This window comes from Centroberyx affinis, unplaced genomic scaffold (genome assembly GCF_046629955.1).
Source record: "Centroberyx affinis isolate AG114_WGS23_722 - 3 ecotype Tasmania unplaced genomic scaffold, CSIRO-AGI_Caff_v1 ptg001426l_1, whole genome shotgun sequence".
Taxonomy (NCBI): domain Eukaryota; kingdom Metazoa; phylum Chordata; class Actinopteri; order Beryciformes; family Berycidae; genus Centroberyx; species Centroberyx affinis.
In genome coordinates this window covers 79,945-95,956 of record NW_027279903.1, presented here as the reverse complement: position 1 = coordinate 95,956, position 16,012 = coordinate 79,945, and the positions used below count along the sequence as shown (strand labels likewise).

Here is a 16,012-nt window from a genome sequence, read left to right as displayed (position 1 = left end):
TAGGCTACACATCTGATATTTTGAGTTCTGTTATCTGAGTTCTACAAACTTGCTATTAATGCATCAGATTATGTTAATATCTACTATTATTTATCTATTCTATTATTATTATCTATTATTTTCAAATTCTGATCTTGTTCTTACTGCAAGCTCAACATTAATATTAGGCTCCGTGACCATGAGGAAATAATCTGTTTTTATTTGATAATTGCCTATTAGGCTAATTCTTAAGTGACTGTGATGAATCACAGTTGGAGGATAAACAGAAATGTTTTTATATTCAAATACTATAATGTTTCCTTATTAGTATTATTATTATATATATTATATATATATTAAATTGTTTTATTGTCGTTTATTGTTGCTGTTGTTCTCTCAAGTGTTACACTAAGCCTACATCATTGTTCAGCCCAAATAAGGGATTTAGGCCCCGCCCCCTTTCAGTCTAACATGTAAATGAGTAGAGGAGTAAAACTGTTAAAACTGATGCTGATGTTCCTGCTTTTCTTCATCAGTTGAGCTGATTCTGATAACAGAATAAATCTCTACAGACTGTTTCAGTGTTTCAGGAGAAGATCCACAGCAGGCTGTCAGCTGGTTCAGCCCGGTGTGTTCAAACACTACAGGCTAACAGCTTCATCATGTCCTTCCTACTGACATTATTTCACCAGCTGAACAACAGAACGATTACATCCTGCTTCATTTTCATTATAGGAGAAAACAAAAAAAGAATCTGAAAGCAAAACACTGAGAATCATTTAAAGCCTGGATCGTCTCAGATCTGTTTCTCTGCATCACACCAGCAGAGCAGCTCAAGCTAGCTAGGATGCTATGCTAGGCTACAAGCTAAGAGAGCTAGCTGTGTTTTCTGAACACTGACTGATAAAATACATTTCTCACTGTAACTGTCATGTTATTCTGTTCTGTTAGCGATGCTAGGCTTTGCTAGTGTTTTAACACACATTTTACTCCAAATCCTCTTTTTACAAGAACTTTTGAAATCACTTTGGAGACTCTGTTTTAAAAAAAATGACATACAAATAAAGTTTATTATTATCTGTTATTATCATTATTATTTTTTTCTGTGTTTCCTCTCCATTTCCAGAGGAGGATGGAGGTGGAGGGAGAGAAAGAAGAGGAGGAGAAAGAGGAGGAGGAGGAGAAAGAGCTTCATCACCAGACGGCAGCAGGGTCTGCCACCGACCGCCAGGACCTTCCCATCATGCACTGGGAGGACCTCAGCCTGCGGATAGCCGAGTTGGAGAAACAGGAGCGGGAGAGGAGGGAAAGGGCAAAGGTCAGCTACTTCCTGGATGACGGGTCGGGGTCGGGGGTTCGAGTCCCGCCGGGGGAAGCTGTGGGGAAACCAGCTGGCATGATGTCATCATAACTTCAACATGTAAACAAAAGCTTAAAGCTGGTCTGCGTTTCATTTATAAACATCAACATGTCACTGTGAATGAACTGTGATCCCTTGGTGTAATTACCATAAACCATTGACATCATGGCCAAGATGATTGGTCGCCTCTCTCTCTTATTCCCACTGCGGCCATTTTTAACTTCTGTCACACTCCAGGTGAAAAACATTTATCATAACAGATTCACCTAGCCTATAACAGATTCACCTAGCCTAGGTAGCTAGCTAGTAGCTAATTACTAACTTCCCTGCTAAATTAAAGTAGTTAAAGTAGTTTACTGAGATTGCTAGCCGCTAGCTAATTTGATGTCTCATGTTGAAGAAAGGATAGTTTTACATGTGACAGTCTTCCAGACTGAGTTTCCCTGCCCAAGTGAGACATAAGATCAAAATGGCCGCCGTTGGAATAAAGTCAATTGTTAGTGTGTTTCTCCACATTAAAGCATCAGCCTGGTGTTTTTAATGTATTTCTTACCGTCAACAAATCCTACGAAAATAACAAAATCAACAATGTGTTTGGTTAGGGTTACTTTCTGACTTCCCACGTTTCGTTTAGCCGTCAACCCGGAAGTCATCGGCTCCAACTGTAAACTAAAAACCTTGAAATCCAGCTCACAAATCCAGCTCTTTAAAAATCTCTAACTGTTACCATGAAAAGTCAGGCTGTTGTAGTTTTTACCAAATCAAATTAAAACGGGAACAAATTCTTCATTACGCCGGGGGACTATTTTCTGTGCTACGGAACTACTTTCCTGAGATGGAAAACGTGTTTCCAGTCGGCTTATTAAGTTGTTTGAGGAGAAAGTGGTCCGGCCCGGTGCATGGTGATGATGAAATATGCTGCAGAGCAGCAGCATGGCTCTGTGACGGGTTTTTAATGTTTTTAATACAATGGAGTTCTATGGCTGCTGGGACATGGCTGCACTGGGACCCGGATACATGGACCAGACTTGTTAGCAAAACAAATTCATTGCTGATTTTGTTATTTTCATAGGATTTGTTGATGGTAAGAAATGCATTAAAAACACCAGACTGATGCTTTAAGACTACACCCCCCCCCTTCCCCCTCCCCCCCCATGCCATGATTTCTTATGTCTTCCTGTTTCGATCGCCAATTGGTTTCACTGAGCCTGTACCTGGTGAGGATCTGTCTCTGCTTCCTATCTCTGACAGTAGAGAGATATTCTGCCAATTCATAATCTCTGTTTAGGGTCAGATAACATTCTAGTCTACTTTGGCTTTTAGTTTCTTTTTTCCAATGTTCCAAATAGGTTTCTTTGCATTGTTTAATAATTTGGTTTACTCTAGAGACAGACAGACAGACAGACCCTCAGTATTACTTTCATTTATTCACAGCGGGTCTGGACTCGTCCTGTCTGGGATGATTCGGTGATAAAATGTCTTGACTTGATCTCCTGTCCTGTGTCCTGCAGAGCGGGGGGGAGGTGAGGAAGGTGACGGAGGAGGAAGACCTGCGGAGGTGTCGAGTCTCTGTCATCTCGTCTCGGTAAGGAAACGACACGCAGGGAAAGTCAGGGAATAAAAGCTCCTGTCAGCGGGAAGCCTCTCCTCTCTCAGGACATTTCACTCTCCAGGAATCTGGCAGAATGAAAGAAAAGAAAAGAACCTGTCACAGAAACACACTGTGTGTTATGGAAAGTCATGGAAAAGTCTTGGAATTTGACAACAGGCCCACGGTGGGATCCTGGAATTCATATGAATTTACATTGTGTGCCATCATGGTTTTTATTTTGTGTTTATTTACTGCAGGATTCTGGGCTGGACTCTATTGTTCAGGTAGAAATTCAACTTTTATTTAGTTCTCAGAGACACACTGAGGGTCCGACATGACATGAGCAACGGAAGGAGGAAAAAAATAAATTAATTAATATATAAACAATATAAATACAAATAAGTAATGAAATTAATGAATTAAAAAAATAAGGGGGGAAAGAAAGAGAGAGAGAAAGAAAGAAAGAAAGAAAGAAAATAAATTAATAAACAAACAATTAAAATAAAAAATAAAAACAATTACATTAATTAATTCATTAATTAAAAATATACAGGGGAAGAAAGAAAAGCGAAAAGAAATTAATAAATAAACAATTAAATATGAATAAAAATGAATAATTTTATTAATTAATTAAAAATGTACAATATATAAACAAAAACACAATTAGCTTCTTCTAGATGTGAATGGACCTTGACATTAATTTGTTTTAACAACCAACACGACTAGACATTTATTAGGGATTATTTATTACTATTGGAGACATTTCAGTTTCACTTTAAAATTCTGGTAAAATATTCTACTTATATTGCAGTGTCACAGTGAAACAGTGTCACAGTGAAACAGTGAAACAGTGAAACAGTGTCACAGTGAAACAGTGAAACAGTGTCACAGTGAAACAGTGAAACAGTGAAACAGTGAAACAGTGTCACAGTGAAACAGTGAAACAGTGTCACAGTGAAACAGTGAAACAGTGAAACAGTGTCACAGTGTCACAGTGAAACAGTGAAACAGTGAAACAGTGTCACAGTGAAACAGTGAAACAGTGAAACAGTGAAACAGTGTCACAGTGAAACAGTGAAACAGTGTCACAGTGAAACAGTGAAACAGTGAAACAGTGTCACAGTGAAACAGTGAAACAGTGAAACAGTGTCACAGTGTCACAGTGAAACAGTGAAACAGTGAAACAGTGTCACAGTGAAACAGTGAAACAGTGTCACAGTGAAACAGTGTCACAGTGAAACAGTGAAACAGTGAAACAGTGTCACAGTGAAACAGTGAAACAGTGTCACAGTGAAACAGTGAAACAGTGTCACAGTGAAACAGTGTCACAGTGAAACAGTGAAACAGTGAAACAGTGAAACAGTGTCACAGTGAAACAGTGAAACAGTGAAACAGTGTCACAGTGAAACAGTGAAACAGTGAAACAGTGAAACAGTGTCACAGTGAAACAGTGAAACAGTGAAACAGTGAAACAGTGAAACAGTGTCACAGTGTCACAGTGAAACAGTGAAACAGTGAAACAGTGTCACAGTGAAACAGTGAAACAGTGAAACAGTGTCACAGTGAAACAGTGAAACAGTGAAACAGTAAAACAGTAAAACAGTGAAACAGTGAAACAGTGTCACAGTGAAACAGTGAAACAGTGTCACAGTGTCACAGTGAAACAGTGAAACAGTAAAACAGTAAAACAGTAAAACAGTGAAACAGTGAAACAGTGAAACAGTAAAACAGTGAAACAGTGTCACAGTGAAACAGTGAAACAGTGAAACAGTGAAACAGTGAAACAGTAAAACAGTGAAACAGTGAAACAGACAAACAGACCTGCGATTCGTCTTCCTACAGGAAGCAGCGATGACATCAGCAGAACAGGCGCTCAGTAGAAACAGGCTTTACTTGTTCCAGGATCCTCCTCATCTCACGTTTACTGGAAGCTTTATGGTGTATCTGGTGAAATATTTGTCTTTTATAGATTAGATGAAACTCTATTGATCTCTGAGGGGAAACCGGGCCCCGCAGCAGCAAACAGCAGCAGGATACAGACAGAAAAACAACAGACAGAATGTGAAGTCTGTCTGTGTCTCTGTCCACAGACTCAGCAGCCACAGGAACCTGCAGCTCTGCTTCATCAACAACAGCGACAGTGAGGAAGAGGAGGGAGCAGAGAGAAAGGTCCGTTCCTGCCTTTTTACCCCAGAATCTAGAATTCAATCTGTAATCTTCAATCAGTGAAGACCCGGGGACTTGGTGACTTGGTGACTTGGTGACTTGGTGACTTGGTGACTTGGTGATTTGGTGACTTGGTGACTTGGTGACTTGGTGACTTGGTGATTTGGTGATTTGGTGACTTGGTGACTTGGTGATTTGGTGACTTGGTGACCAGTCAGTTGGGACGCACCTCTGCAGTTGCCACTGACAAACCCATCTTTTAATATAAAACTTTTTTTTAATATAAAAACTCTTTCTGTGTTTTCTTAAAGGTAAAAATGCAATAGTCTAAAGCATTTCAGGGGCCAGTTGCATAAAGATAGACCTGGTCTTAGACTTAAATGTGACTTTAAGTCAAACTTGCTATAGACATTTATATTTACCTTCCTACTACTTTTGGTTGTTGTAGATCTCTAATGTTTCTGTCTCTAAAGTCTCTCTCTCTTCTTCAGGTTCTTCCCAAAAACCAAAGATTTGCCGTCTTTTATGAAACAGCTTCAGTATTTAAACTTCCCACTCTGACAGTTAGGCCGACTCGTTGCCATAACAACAAAGTTCTTAATTCAAGATTAGCCGGGGGGAAGGTGGCTAACTTTCCTACCTCAAAATAAGTCAGTTGTAATATTTAAGTAACAGACAGTCTTAATGAGACTAGTCCAACCTGAGAATGTAAGACCAGTCTAAGGCTCAGACTAGTCTTAAACTAGCTTTATGCAGCTGGCCCATAATTTTATTAAGTAAATTTTATGATGTTTTTATCCTTAACGTCCCGACAGCCTGCTGTGTGTGCTGTCGTCTGGACCAGAACTGAATTAAAGGTTATTTAACAACAGTATTTAAAGACAGGAACATGTTCTCCATCAAACCAACATGAAGGACACAGAAACCAAAAAGGTTTTGAATAAACCTGCAGGCTCATCTGAGGACAGGAAGTCTGCTGGGCCTGTTTTGATGGTCTCAGTTTCAGTTTCAGGCCTCAGAGGCTTCAATACTCTAAAACAGAAGCTTTACATTTTCAGTTGAGTTTCAGAGTTCTTTAAAGCAGTGATTCTCAAGTCCACAGTCTTTAGTCCACATTGGAGCCACAGACCCCCATTTAATGAGATTTTGTCTCTCAAACCCAAATCTGAGAATATTTTTATTGTCAGATATGATTTTGTCCAGAATTCTGTGACTGTCTGTATTGTAGTTAGAGAGAACAGAGAAACTATGATCAAAACAGCCATTTTCTACATGCTCTATTTGTTTTAACTTCTTGTAAATGAAATAATGGTGAAGTTTAACAATTCATCAATTTACTGGGGACCTCCTGGAACTCCCTCAAGGACCCCTGGTGGTCCCCGGACCCCCACTCTTGTCTCTGATTGGTTGATGTTGACAGCTTGCTTTCTGGTCAAGCTTGGCTGGATTTCTACATTGTTTTCAGTGAGAAATTTCCCCAAATTTTCCAAATAAAAGATTTGCCTGAGCATCACCAGCTTTAGCTTTAGCATGATGAAAGTTACAAACATGCTAACTTTATGAATGGAACCCAAAGTAAAGGAAGCCAGCAGAGAGCTTCACCTCAGCTGCAGGAATCTGACTGCTGACTCTGCGATGTCTCCAGGTTTCCATGGGAACAGGGAGCAACGGTTGCCATGCCGCCGGGCTGAAACAGGAAGTGGCCGTGGCGCTGAGGGCGCTGAGAGACAAACTGCTGGAAGAACAGAAGGAGAAGGAGGTGAGAAGAAGGAGGGAAGGAATGAAGGAAGGAGGAATAGAGGAAAGAAGAAAGAAAGAAGAGAAGGAAGAGTGAAATGAAGGAAGGAAAGAAGGATGCAGGGAAGGTATAGGGACGAAGGAAGAAAGGAGGAATAGAGAAAGACAGGAAGAATGAAAAAGAAAGAATAGAAAGGAAGGGAGGGCAGATTAAGGGAAGGTAGGGAGCGAAAAAAGAAGGAAGAACACAGAAAGAAAAAGAAAGAATAGAGGAAGAACGACAGAAGGGAAGGAAGAAGGAAAGAAGGATGCAAGAAAGGAAGGAAGGAAGAGTGAAGGGAAGAAAGAATTAATAGAAAGGAAGGAAGGACAGATGAAGGGAAGGTGTTGACTGTGTGTGTGTGTGTGTGTGTGTGTGTGTGTGTGTGTATGTGTGTGTGTGTGTGTGTGTGTGTGTGTGTGTGTGTGTGTGTGTGTGGTGTGTGTGTGTGTGTGTGTGTGTGGTGTGTGTGTGTGTGTGTGTGTGTGTGTGTGTGTGTGTGTGTGTGTGTGTGTGTGGTGTGTGTGTGTGTGTGTGTGTGGTGTGTGTGTGTGTGTGTGTGTGTGTGTGTGTGTGTGTGTGTGTGTGTGTGTGTGGTGTGTGTGTGTGTGTGTGTGTGTGTGTGTATGTGTGTGTGTGTGTGTGTGTGTGTGTGTGTGTGTGCAGCATGCGGCCGGCAGCACTGCAGTCTGCAGGCGGAAGCATCTGGAACTCTGTGAGCTGCAGGAGAGTTCACTGCAGCATCTGAGCAGCCTGAAGGCCTCACTGCAACAAGACATCCACGGTACACACACACACACACACACACACACACACACACACACACACACACACACACACACACACACACACACACACACACACACACACACACACACACACACACACACACACACCAGATGAAGTGTTGTCATTTCATGTTTTGGTGTTCCCACTTTCCCTCAGCCTGCCTCGTCTACTTCTACTGCAGTTAGTGATTTACTACATTTCCCAGAATGCCTTTCAACAGCCTCCAGAGAACGGGCCTGGACTTCCTGCAATCAGCTGTGGATTTTATATGTAGATGGAGAGAGAGAGAGAGAGAGAGAGAGAGCAGAGCGAGAGTTTTTCCAGTCCAAAAAAAGTGACAGTCGCCTCTTCCTGAAACCCCAACCTGTCTCTCTGCTGCAGTGCATGCTGGTCTCTCTCCTGCTCCTGTAGTGCATGCTGGTCTCTCTCCTGCTCCTGTGGGTGGAGAAACTGGTCTCTCTCCTCTTCTCTGATGGATCTCTCCCTGTATGATTGTTGAACGTCTCTTGGTGCAAAATGGCGGCTCTAGAAAGAAGCCCTCGCTCTTTGATTCTGAGAGACTGACACCAAAACCTGAGGTTTACCACTGAGGTTTTACATCCTGAAACATTTTCTCATATCAAACTCCACTGGAGCTTCTGGAAACATCTGGAGGTGACGTCACCTCGTCTACGATTGGCCGGTTATCCACCAAGAAGAAAAACAACTGAATGGAGCTTTCCTTTAACCCAAGTCCTAATCCTAACCCTAACCTCACTTCTACCCCTGAACATAAAGCTAATCCTGATTCATATTTTAACTCTAAGCCCAAATCTCTCAACACTACTCAGACCTGAACTCATCTACGGTGCGTCTTTCCTGGTTCATGCGTCATGCAGAGTTAGATAAGCAAATCAAATTTCTCCCTCTTCATTCTGAAACAGGAGATAGCGATCAATAGCAATTTATATTCTGCTGCATAAGCAGATGAAAAAACAAAGCAATTCCAAGGGTTTCGTGCTATCCATCATTTTACTGAACGCTTCCCTTCCGCAATGATAACAGACTTTGTAAAACTGACATGGCACCTCTTGTTCTCCAGTGGCTGTCCTGCACCTTGTAACAGACAGAAATAAACCTCCTGTGCTTTTGGAACATTGTTTAGTTGCAGTAACAGATTACGTCACTGGGTGGCGCTCCTTGTTCTACTGAGATGGAGTTACAGAAACAGGTATTCAGTTCTACTCTACCCAGTCTGTCTCCCAACGAGTAGCTTTAAGTCTCTTCAGTAACGACTTGGCACCTGTTTCACTATATTAATCTACACATGTATGTTCAGAGAATATAGTGCCGTAGAGACCAGGCATTGTATGGTTGACAAGTGTAGTTAATAGAATAAAGAATAAAGCGGTACATGTGAGAATCCCAATCCTGATGTCGTCCGGCTCTCTCAAGCTAACCAGGAGCCTGGGCGCCCGGTGGCTCACAGAGTAGAGTGCGTACCATGAGGCTCAGTCCTTCCCACAGCGACCCGGGTTCAGATCCACGGTCATTTGCTGCATGTCCTCCCCTCTCTCTCTCCCATACCTTCCTCTCTCTCTCTCTCACACTGTCCCTGTCACATAAAGCATAAAATGCCTGAAAATAAATCTTTAAAAAAGAAAAAAAAGAAAAGCTAACCAGAAGCATTTACTAAAGCTAATATAAGCTAAGACACGACCAAACGTGTTCCAACCTGAGGCTCTCAGCTGCAAACCCACATGTCTAACCTCAGGAACAGGTAACATCCTTCGCTCTGTGATTGATTGTGTTGTCGCTCTCTTTCTCTTCCAGCTCTGAGCTCGGAGCTGGTGGCCCACCTGCTGGTCCGAGACCAGCTGAGGACCAAACAGGACGCCATGCTGCTGGACGTCCAGGACCTGACCTAACACCGGGACCGCCGCCCGGGAGGTCCGGACCTCGACTCACATCGGCCTGGACGTTTGGCCAGGAGGCTTTACCGCCACGGATCACGAGTCAACCTGGTCATCTATCGAGTTTGACTTAACGCCGACGCCCAGGCAACAAGAAGGGAACCCAGGGTACTCAGGTTAACAGGAAGTGACACGACCTCGACAACCAGGTCGACAGGAAGTGACATCAGACACGCAGGTTGACAGGAAGTGATGACTCCCTGTCAGCCAGAGCAACAAGAAGTAACCATGAAGAGAGAGAGAGTCTGTCATTGGCCAATGCTTTCAGTCAAGGATGGAACATAGAGATTTCGGTGACGAACCCGGCAGGCCAAGAGGCGTTCAGATCAGAAAGAAACATACATTACTCAGCGTTTCTAATAAACTGTGTTCACACTCCTTTGATATAACGTGCTGTTTCATGTTCGCTTTTATTCAAAGTGCCTTGATATGTTTTTAACTCCGTGGGAACGGGTCGCATGGTTAGAGAGACCCTGAACCTGAGCGTTCCTACCTTGTACGATCTGATAAGCCGGTCTCGTCCTTTGTTCTGCAGCAGGAAATGACATCATGGGAAGTGAGGGGGACTTGGGGAGGAAGAGGAGGAGGTGTGATCAGACTGAGGAAGGTGGAGAGCGAAGCCTTCCTCTTCTTCGGCTCTTCGGGAATTAAAACTGCCCCTCTGACAGTGACCGGTCGATGGACAGAAGTATAACTGCAATAAACAAAACGCAAAAACAGCATATTAAAAAGGGATGATGGGAAGTAGATTGGATGACCAACTCTGATAATTAAACTAGACAAACTTTTTCATCAATGTATTATCAAACATGGCAGTGACTGATTTCTGGGTCTGTTATGCTCAGTCAGCAGCACAGCTAGATTTACAGATGCATCAGAAAGCTTATTTTCTGACCATGTGGCACGGATCTAATTTCTTTCTTTTCACCTTAACAGTCTGAATCAGAAGGTTTTGGGATCAGACTTGGATGTGGTCAACTCTGATACAGATCCCATATTTTAGCATATTTACCATATTTTGTGTCTGGACGGTGATGCTTTGGGCTTTGGTTGTACAAAGATATCAGTAAACTGTCTTGTCTTTAGCCCTAGTCTCTACTCAAAAACACACTGAGTTGTAGCTTGAGAAGAGTCAGCTCAGTTAACCTGCACAAACTGTTAGCTAGCTAACTAGCCAGCAAACACACTGATGTTAATGTGAACACGCTAACGCTAGCTGCTACTAGCTACGTTAGCTAGTGTGCTAATCAGATGTGTTAACAACAAGACAGTGATGGTTAGCTGACCAGATGCTATGGTTAGCTAGCTAACAAGCTGACATTATCTAAACACTAAATCAATCAGATGGATCAGTGATGAAATGATCAGTTCAGTCAGAAACAGACAGAAATTAACCGTCTGTTCAATTCTGTTGAGACAGAAACACAGTCAGCTGTTCAGAGCTGAGGACCTCCAAGATGGCTGCCAGTGATGTCATCTGAAAGCCCTCTGTTAAAAACAAAAACATTCAACAATTAAAAAATGTTTTATTGCAGTTAATTGTAGATCAAACAACAGCTTGGCTAGCGATTTGTGTCTAGACAGTCAGATAAAAGATTTGTTTTCAGCCATAACAGAAAAAACGATGGTCAAAGTTGTGTCATTCTACATTTTTAACCAATATAACATATGGTCCAGCTGACATCCAGTGTGTATTTCAACATCCTCTCTGTTGATCTGGTGACCCATGCTACAGCTAAACTACAACATGATCAGAAAACAGGATTCAGTCCCGGCCAGCTGGTGTAAATCCAGATGTAATTTATCTACAAACGAGGGATTCCAACAACCACAAGTTTTATTGTGTTTACCTTTTCCAGTCACTGTAACAAGGAACAGTCCACTCCCAGCATGTGTAGCAAGACAAGCTAAACTTCAGTGATATACTTTAACATTTTGGTTTGGTTAGTTTGTTATATTTCTACACTTAATACACTTAAAAACAATTTGTTAGCATTTGAGACCTACAAGCTAACATACAAGATAAACGCTAGTGCGGCCCATTGGTTTGTATGAGGAATGCTAACAATGCTAACTAGCTTTTTTGCTGAAGCTGAAACTTATTCCTACATGGTGGAAAGTGTCTGGTGAAGAAAAAAACAACTGAAATGAAAAATTATCATGGGGAACGCCACCAAAATTTTCTGTGACAGTCATTCTGAAAAAAGACATTTTCCTCAAGTTCTTTTAACAATCTCAAACAATGCAAAGCAGAAAGGTCTTATAGAGTTTCATTTTCCCACAATCTTGAAAGTTCATTACCCAAACTCAAAACAACAGAAAAAAACTGTAAAATTGTAAATGTTTAGGAAAATGTCTAAATTGTCTTAAGTTAATTTTGGTGGCATTCCCCTTTTACTGCTTATTGATGCTCAGTGTTTTGGTACAGGGAGTCATTACATAATTGTTTACTTGTCAATATAAGGGAATTATCCACTTATACTATGTGTATATAAACACAAGTGTTAGACATATAATAATAGTAATATATTGCTGCTGTCATGTGAAAACCTAACTCCGATTTTTCCTTTCATAACCGTTTACATGATTCTTTAAAGGTCGACAATCTGAGTATGAGGCTGTTTTTCTGAATCCCTGAAATTTAACAGTTTTTTAAAGGTTTCATCTGACAGCAGCAATACAAACTTGGTTTATTTACTAGCCAATGATATTTACATGATTTACACGCGGCTGTTTTAACCACCAGCATAGGAAACCAAGACGCTGCTACTTCATTTACAATGTCCTCTAGTGCCTTACTAAGAATTATATTTTGATATGTCATTTTTTACTCCATATAGTCTCTTATATTGACCTGTGATAAGGGATTGAATGTTGTATTCATGAGAAACAATGTACTGTAAAAGTCATTGGACTTTTTAAAACTTTTTTGTTTTTTGATATTTACTTTTCCCTCCACACAGAAAAAATACATTTCACATACACTTAATATGATTAGAGATGTCTCAAAAGGTAAATAAAATGAGCTAAGAATGTATTAGTCAGTGTAAACAAAATGAATTCTAAATATAGCTACAGTATTTTGGATGCAGCTACAGTTTATGTTGTCAACAGCACATAGGCAGAAAATGCATTTCCAGCATCCAGAATATGTTTAAGTTGAATGTCATCGACATATACAAACATTTTTTGGGCAATTTTTATACATTTTGACTCTTTAAACAGAGTCTTAATGGAATAGTTCACCCAAAATTATGTTTTTTTTTCATTATCTACTCACTCTCATGTCAGTTGAAACACGGTGAAGTTTGTGTCCACATAACACCCAGTGAGTTAGCTAGCAGCTGAAGTTAGCAGGTCATGGTTGTTTACAGTTAAAGTTCCAAAAAGGTAAAAAATGACCATCAAATTTCTCCAGACAGCATCATCCAAGTGTTGTGAAGCCAAATGGTCGCACTGTGAGTCCAAAAGACAGATATTTACACCAGGATTTAGTGCAAAACTTCACTACAGCCGTTCACACGCACCTTCCCACATGTTCACGCTCTGTTCTACGTCAAAACAACATTTCCCCATTTCTGTTTCCGCTCACCCGCAGAGCCCCACGTCACACCACTGTTTCCACTGACATGAGAAGATTTCATTTTTGGGTGAACGATTTCTTTAAAATGATAATGTGTGAGATTCTTGTTTTTCTTGCTTTGGTGTTTTGCTCTCAGTGGCACTGGACCAACAATAATAAAGTCCCTCGGTGTAGACTGGTGCTGATAAACGATAGTGAAACCTACCAGTGCAAAAGAACAGACATCTTCATCGCTCCTCATCCTCCCTTTTCATCTTGGTTTTGTTTCAGAGACGCTCGCTTTCCTCTGAGAGATTCATCTGTTTGTTTTTCTGTTGATGCAGTTTGAGTTTGAGTTTCTCTTTTTATTATTTTATTTAACACAAAAGAGTAATTCAAACAAAATATCCATAATGTATACCAACATCATAAAAAGCATGTGCAAGGAAGACCAAAGAAACCCCAAGGGGCTTGTGGAGTGTCTCCCTTAATAACAATCATACATAATTACAATATAGTATAATGAAACCTAAAAAAAAAGTCTGGAAAGAACAAAACAATATAAACAAATCAATAAGTAAAGTAATACTATTCAATAAATAGGGGGAAACGTAGAAAATAAGTAAAAGAATATTAAAAGTGTCTGTTCAGCCATGGTGGCTATCGCTGCTCATGTTAACTACCCAGTTCTTCTTCTTCTGTTTTTTCCAAACAAACAGGAAACAGTAAAACGCATCACTTCCTGTGCGGCAGAGCATTTTTTTGCTAGGAAAGAGCGACCAGACAACCGGCTGTTTATGGAAATGGAAAAGCTTTATGAACTGGCTGCATGGTATCAATCGGTAACAGAGAGCGGCAAAACAGACATTTATTTAGATGAAAATAAGTGTGTGTATGTGAAATGTATTTTTTTCACTGTATGGGCGGAAATGATTTTGTATTGAATAAAGGTCACGGTGTTATTCAGTGTTTCCTCTGGCTGTGTTTATTCATACCGCTGCTGCCTGCCGGCTGTTTGACCTGTGATTGTGCTGCGATGCCTGAGCACACACTTTAAACACACACTGTGCTCTCCTAATGAAGCAGAGGAACAGAGAGGAGGAGGATGATGATGATGATGAGGGGAAAATAGGGAGGGGAGGGGGGGGGGGTGAGAGGATGGAGGGGGGGGGCAGTGACAGTCCAAGTTGATGCCTGACCCACAGCAGAGGAGAGAGAGGAGAAGAAGAAGAGGAAGAGAAGGAAGGGTTGGTTTGTTTACCACATAGATCATACTGAGTCTGATGCACTTTGCCTCCTAATTAGAGACTCAGGTAACGAGAGAGGGAGAGAGAGAGAGAGAGAGAGAGAGAGAGAGGGAGAGAGAGAGGAAACCAAACGGGAGGAGTTGCTGTTGACAAGATATTTAAAGCATCAGGAGGAAAGAAGGTGAGTGATTCCATCTGCATTAAAAACTGGATTTGTACAGTTTGCCTTCAGGCTCCTGAGAGAAACTCCCGTCTGTTTCAGGATCTTTCTGATTGATGAAACGCCTCCTGTCCCTCTGAAGGATCGATCCTGCATTTACAAACAGTCTCATCTCACCGAATGTTGGAGTTAAAGGTTCTATCTGACTTTTTTTTTTATATCAAAATTGAGTTATCTACATATTCATGATGTTTGAATGTAACTTTATGCTTTTGTGATTGTTTTATGTTTTAAAAAAAATAACATTTATGGGTTAAATATTATATTAAACAGATAGAAAGTAGAGTATATAACAGTTCTTCCAGCTGGGATGTTCAGTATCTCAGAGCCGGACTCTGCCCAGACAGAAACCTACAACTCCAAGCTCATGATTTTTAAAATGGAGGATATTTCACTTTGGAAATCCTCAGCTGCTGAGGCTCCGGTGCGCTGCTGCTGCCTCACTGCAGCGGCTGGATTGAGTTTCATTCCTGCAGTTCTGACTGAATGAACGCTGATCAATTATTTACAGAGACGCTGAAGGTCAGAGGAGAAAAACCCGGAGACCCTTCAATCCAGACCAGACCGAACTGAACCGGGCCAGACCAGACCAGGACCAGGCTGAGAAACAGGCAGGAGGTCTCAAGGTAGAACTGACAGCTTAAGGCAGCGGCCACACTGATCCATCAGAAAACAGATAATTATCGCTGATAGATGTGTGTGTGTGTTTTTCTGAGCGTCAACAGGAAGCTTTGCTCATGACGGAGCTGCTTGATAGAAACAGATGAAACAGAATCTACAGTAAAACCTCCAGTCCTCCCAACGCTCCACCAGGCGAACTCTGGTTTCTCTGTGTTTACCGCTAGCTTCTACAGAACAAACGTAGGAACGATCTGATTGGCTGAACGGACGCTGACGAATCCGTTTGAATCCTCTAAATACTGTTTGATTACTTCCAATCCAATCCAATCCAAATGTATTTATAAAGCACATTTAAAAACAACAACAGTTGACCAAAGTGCTGTACGATCAAAATAGCAAAAACCATAAAACACAATAAAAACAAAGACCAGTTTAAAAGACAAAAGGACAATAAAATAATAAAAGCAATAAGACCGTAAGAAAAAGAAAGGCAACTCTCACACTGAGGTAAAAGCCAAGGAATAAAAATGTGTTTTGGGACGGGATTTAAAAACAGGCAGTGTGGAGGCAGCCTGACATGCAGAGGAAACTCCTTCCATAGTTTGGGGGCTGAACTGCAAAGACACGATCTGCCCTGAGCTTCAGCCGAGAGCTCGGGACAACCTGAAGCCTGAGGGCCTGAGTGACCTTAACGGGACGTGTGGCTGTAAAAGGTCAGAGAGACAGGCTGGAGCCCATTTAATGATTT

General features: G+C 41.3%; 1 protein-coding gene across 1 annotated transcript; it reads left to right on the top strand.

The window, feature by feature from the left end:
* Positions 1-1,282: 1,282 nt before the first annotated feature.
* On the top strand, positions 1,283-14,127 carry LOC139650018 (schwannomin-interacting protein 1-like). Its single transcript, XM_071526549.1, has 6 exons — positions 1,283-1,297; positions 2,851-2,924; positions 5,021-5,099; positions 6,742-6,855; positions 7,540-7,657; positions 9,475-14,127. The coding sequence occupies exons 4-6, from the start codon at positions 6,748-6,750 to the stop codon at positions 9,567-9,569; spliced, it is 321 nt and encodes a 106-aa protein (XP_071382650.1). The 5' UTR covers positions 1,283-1,297; positions 2,851-2,924; positions 5,021-5,099; positions 6,742-6,747; the 3' UTR covers positions 9,570-14,127.
* Positions 14,128-16,012: the final 1,885 nt, after the last annotated feature.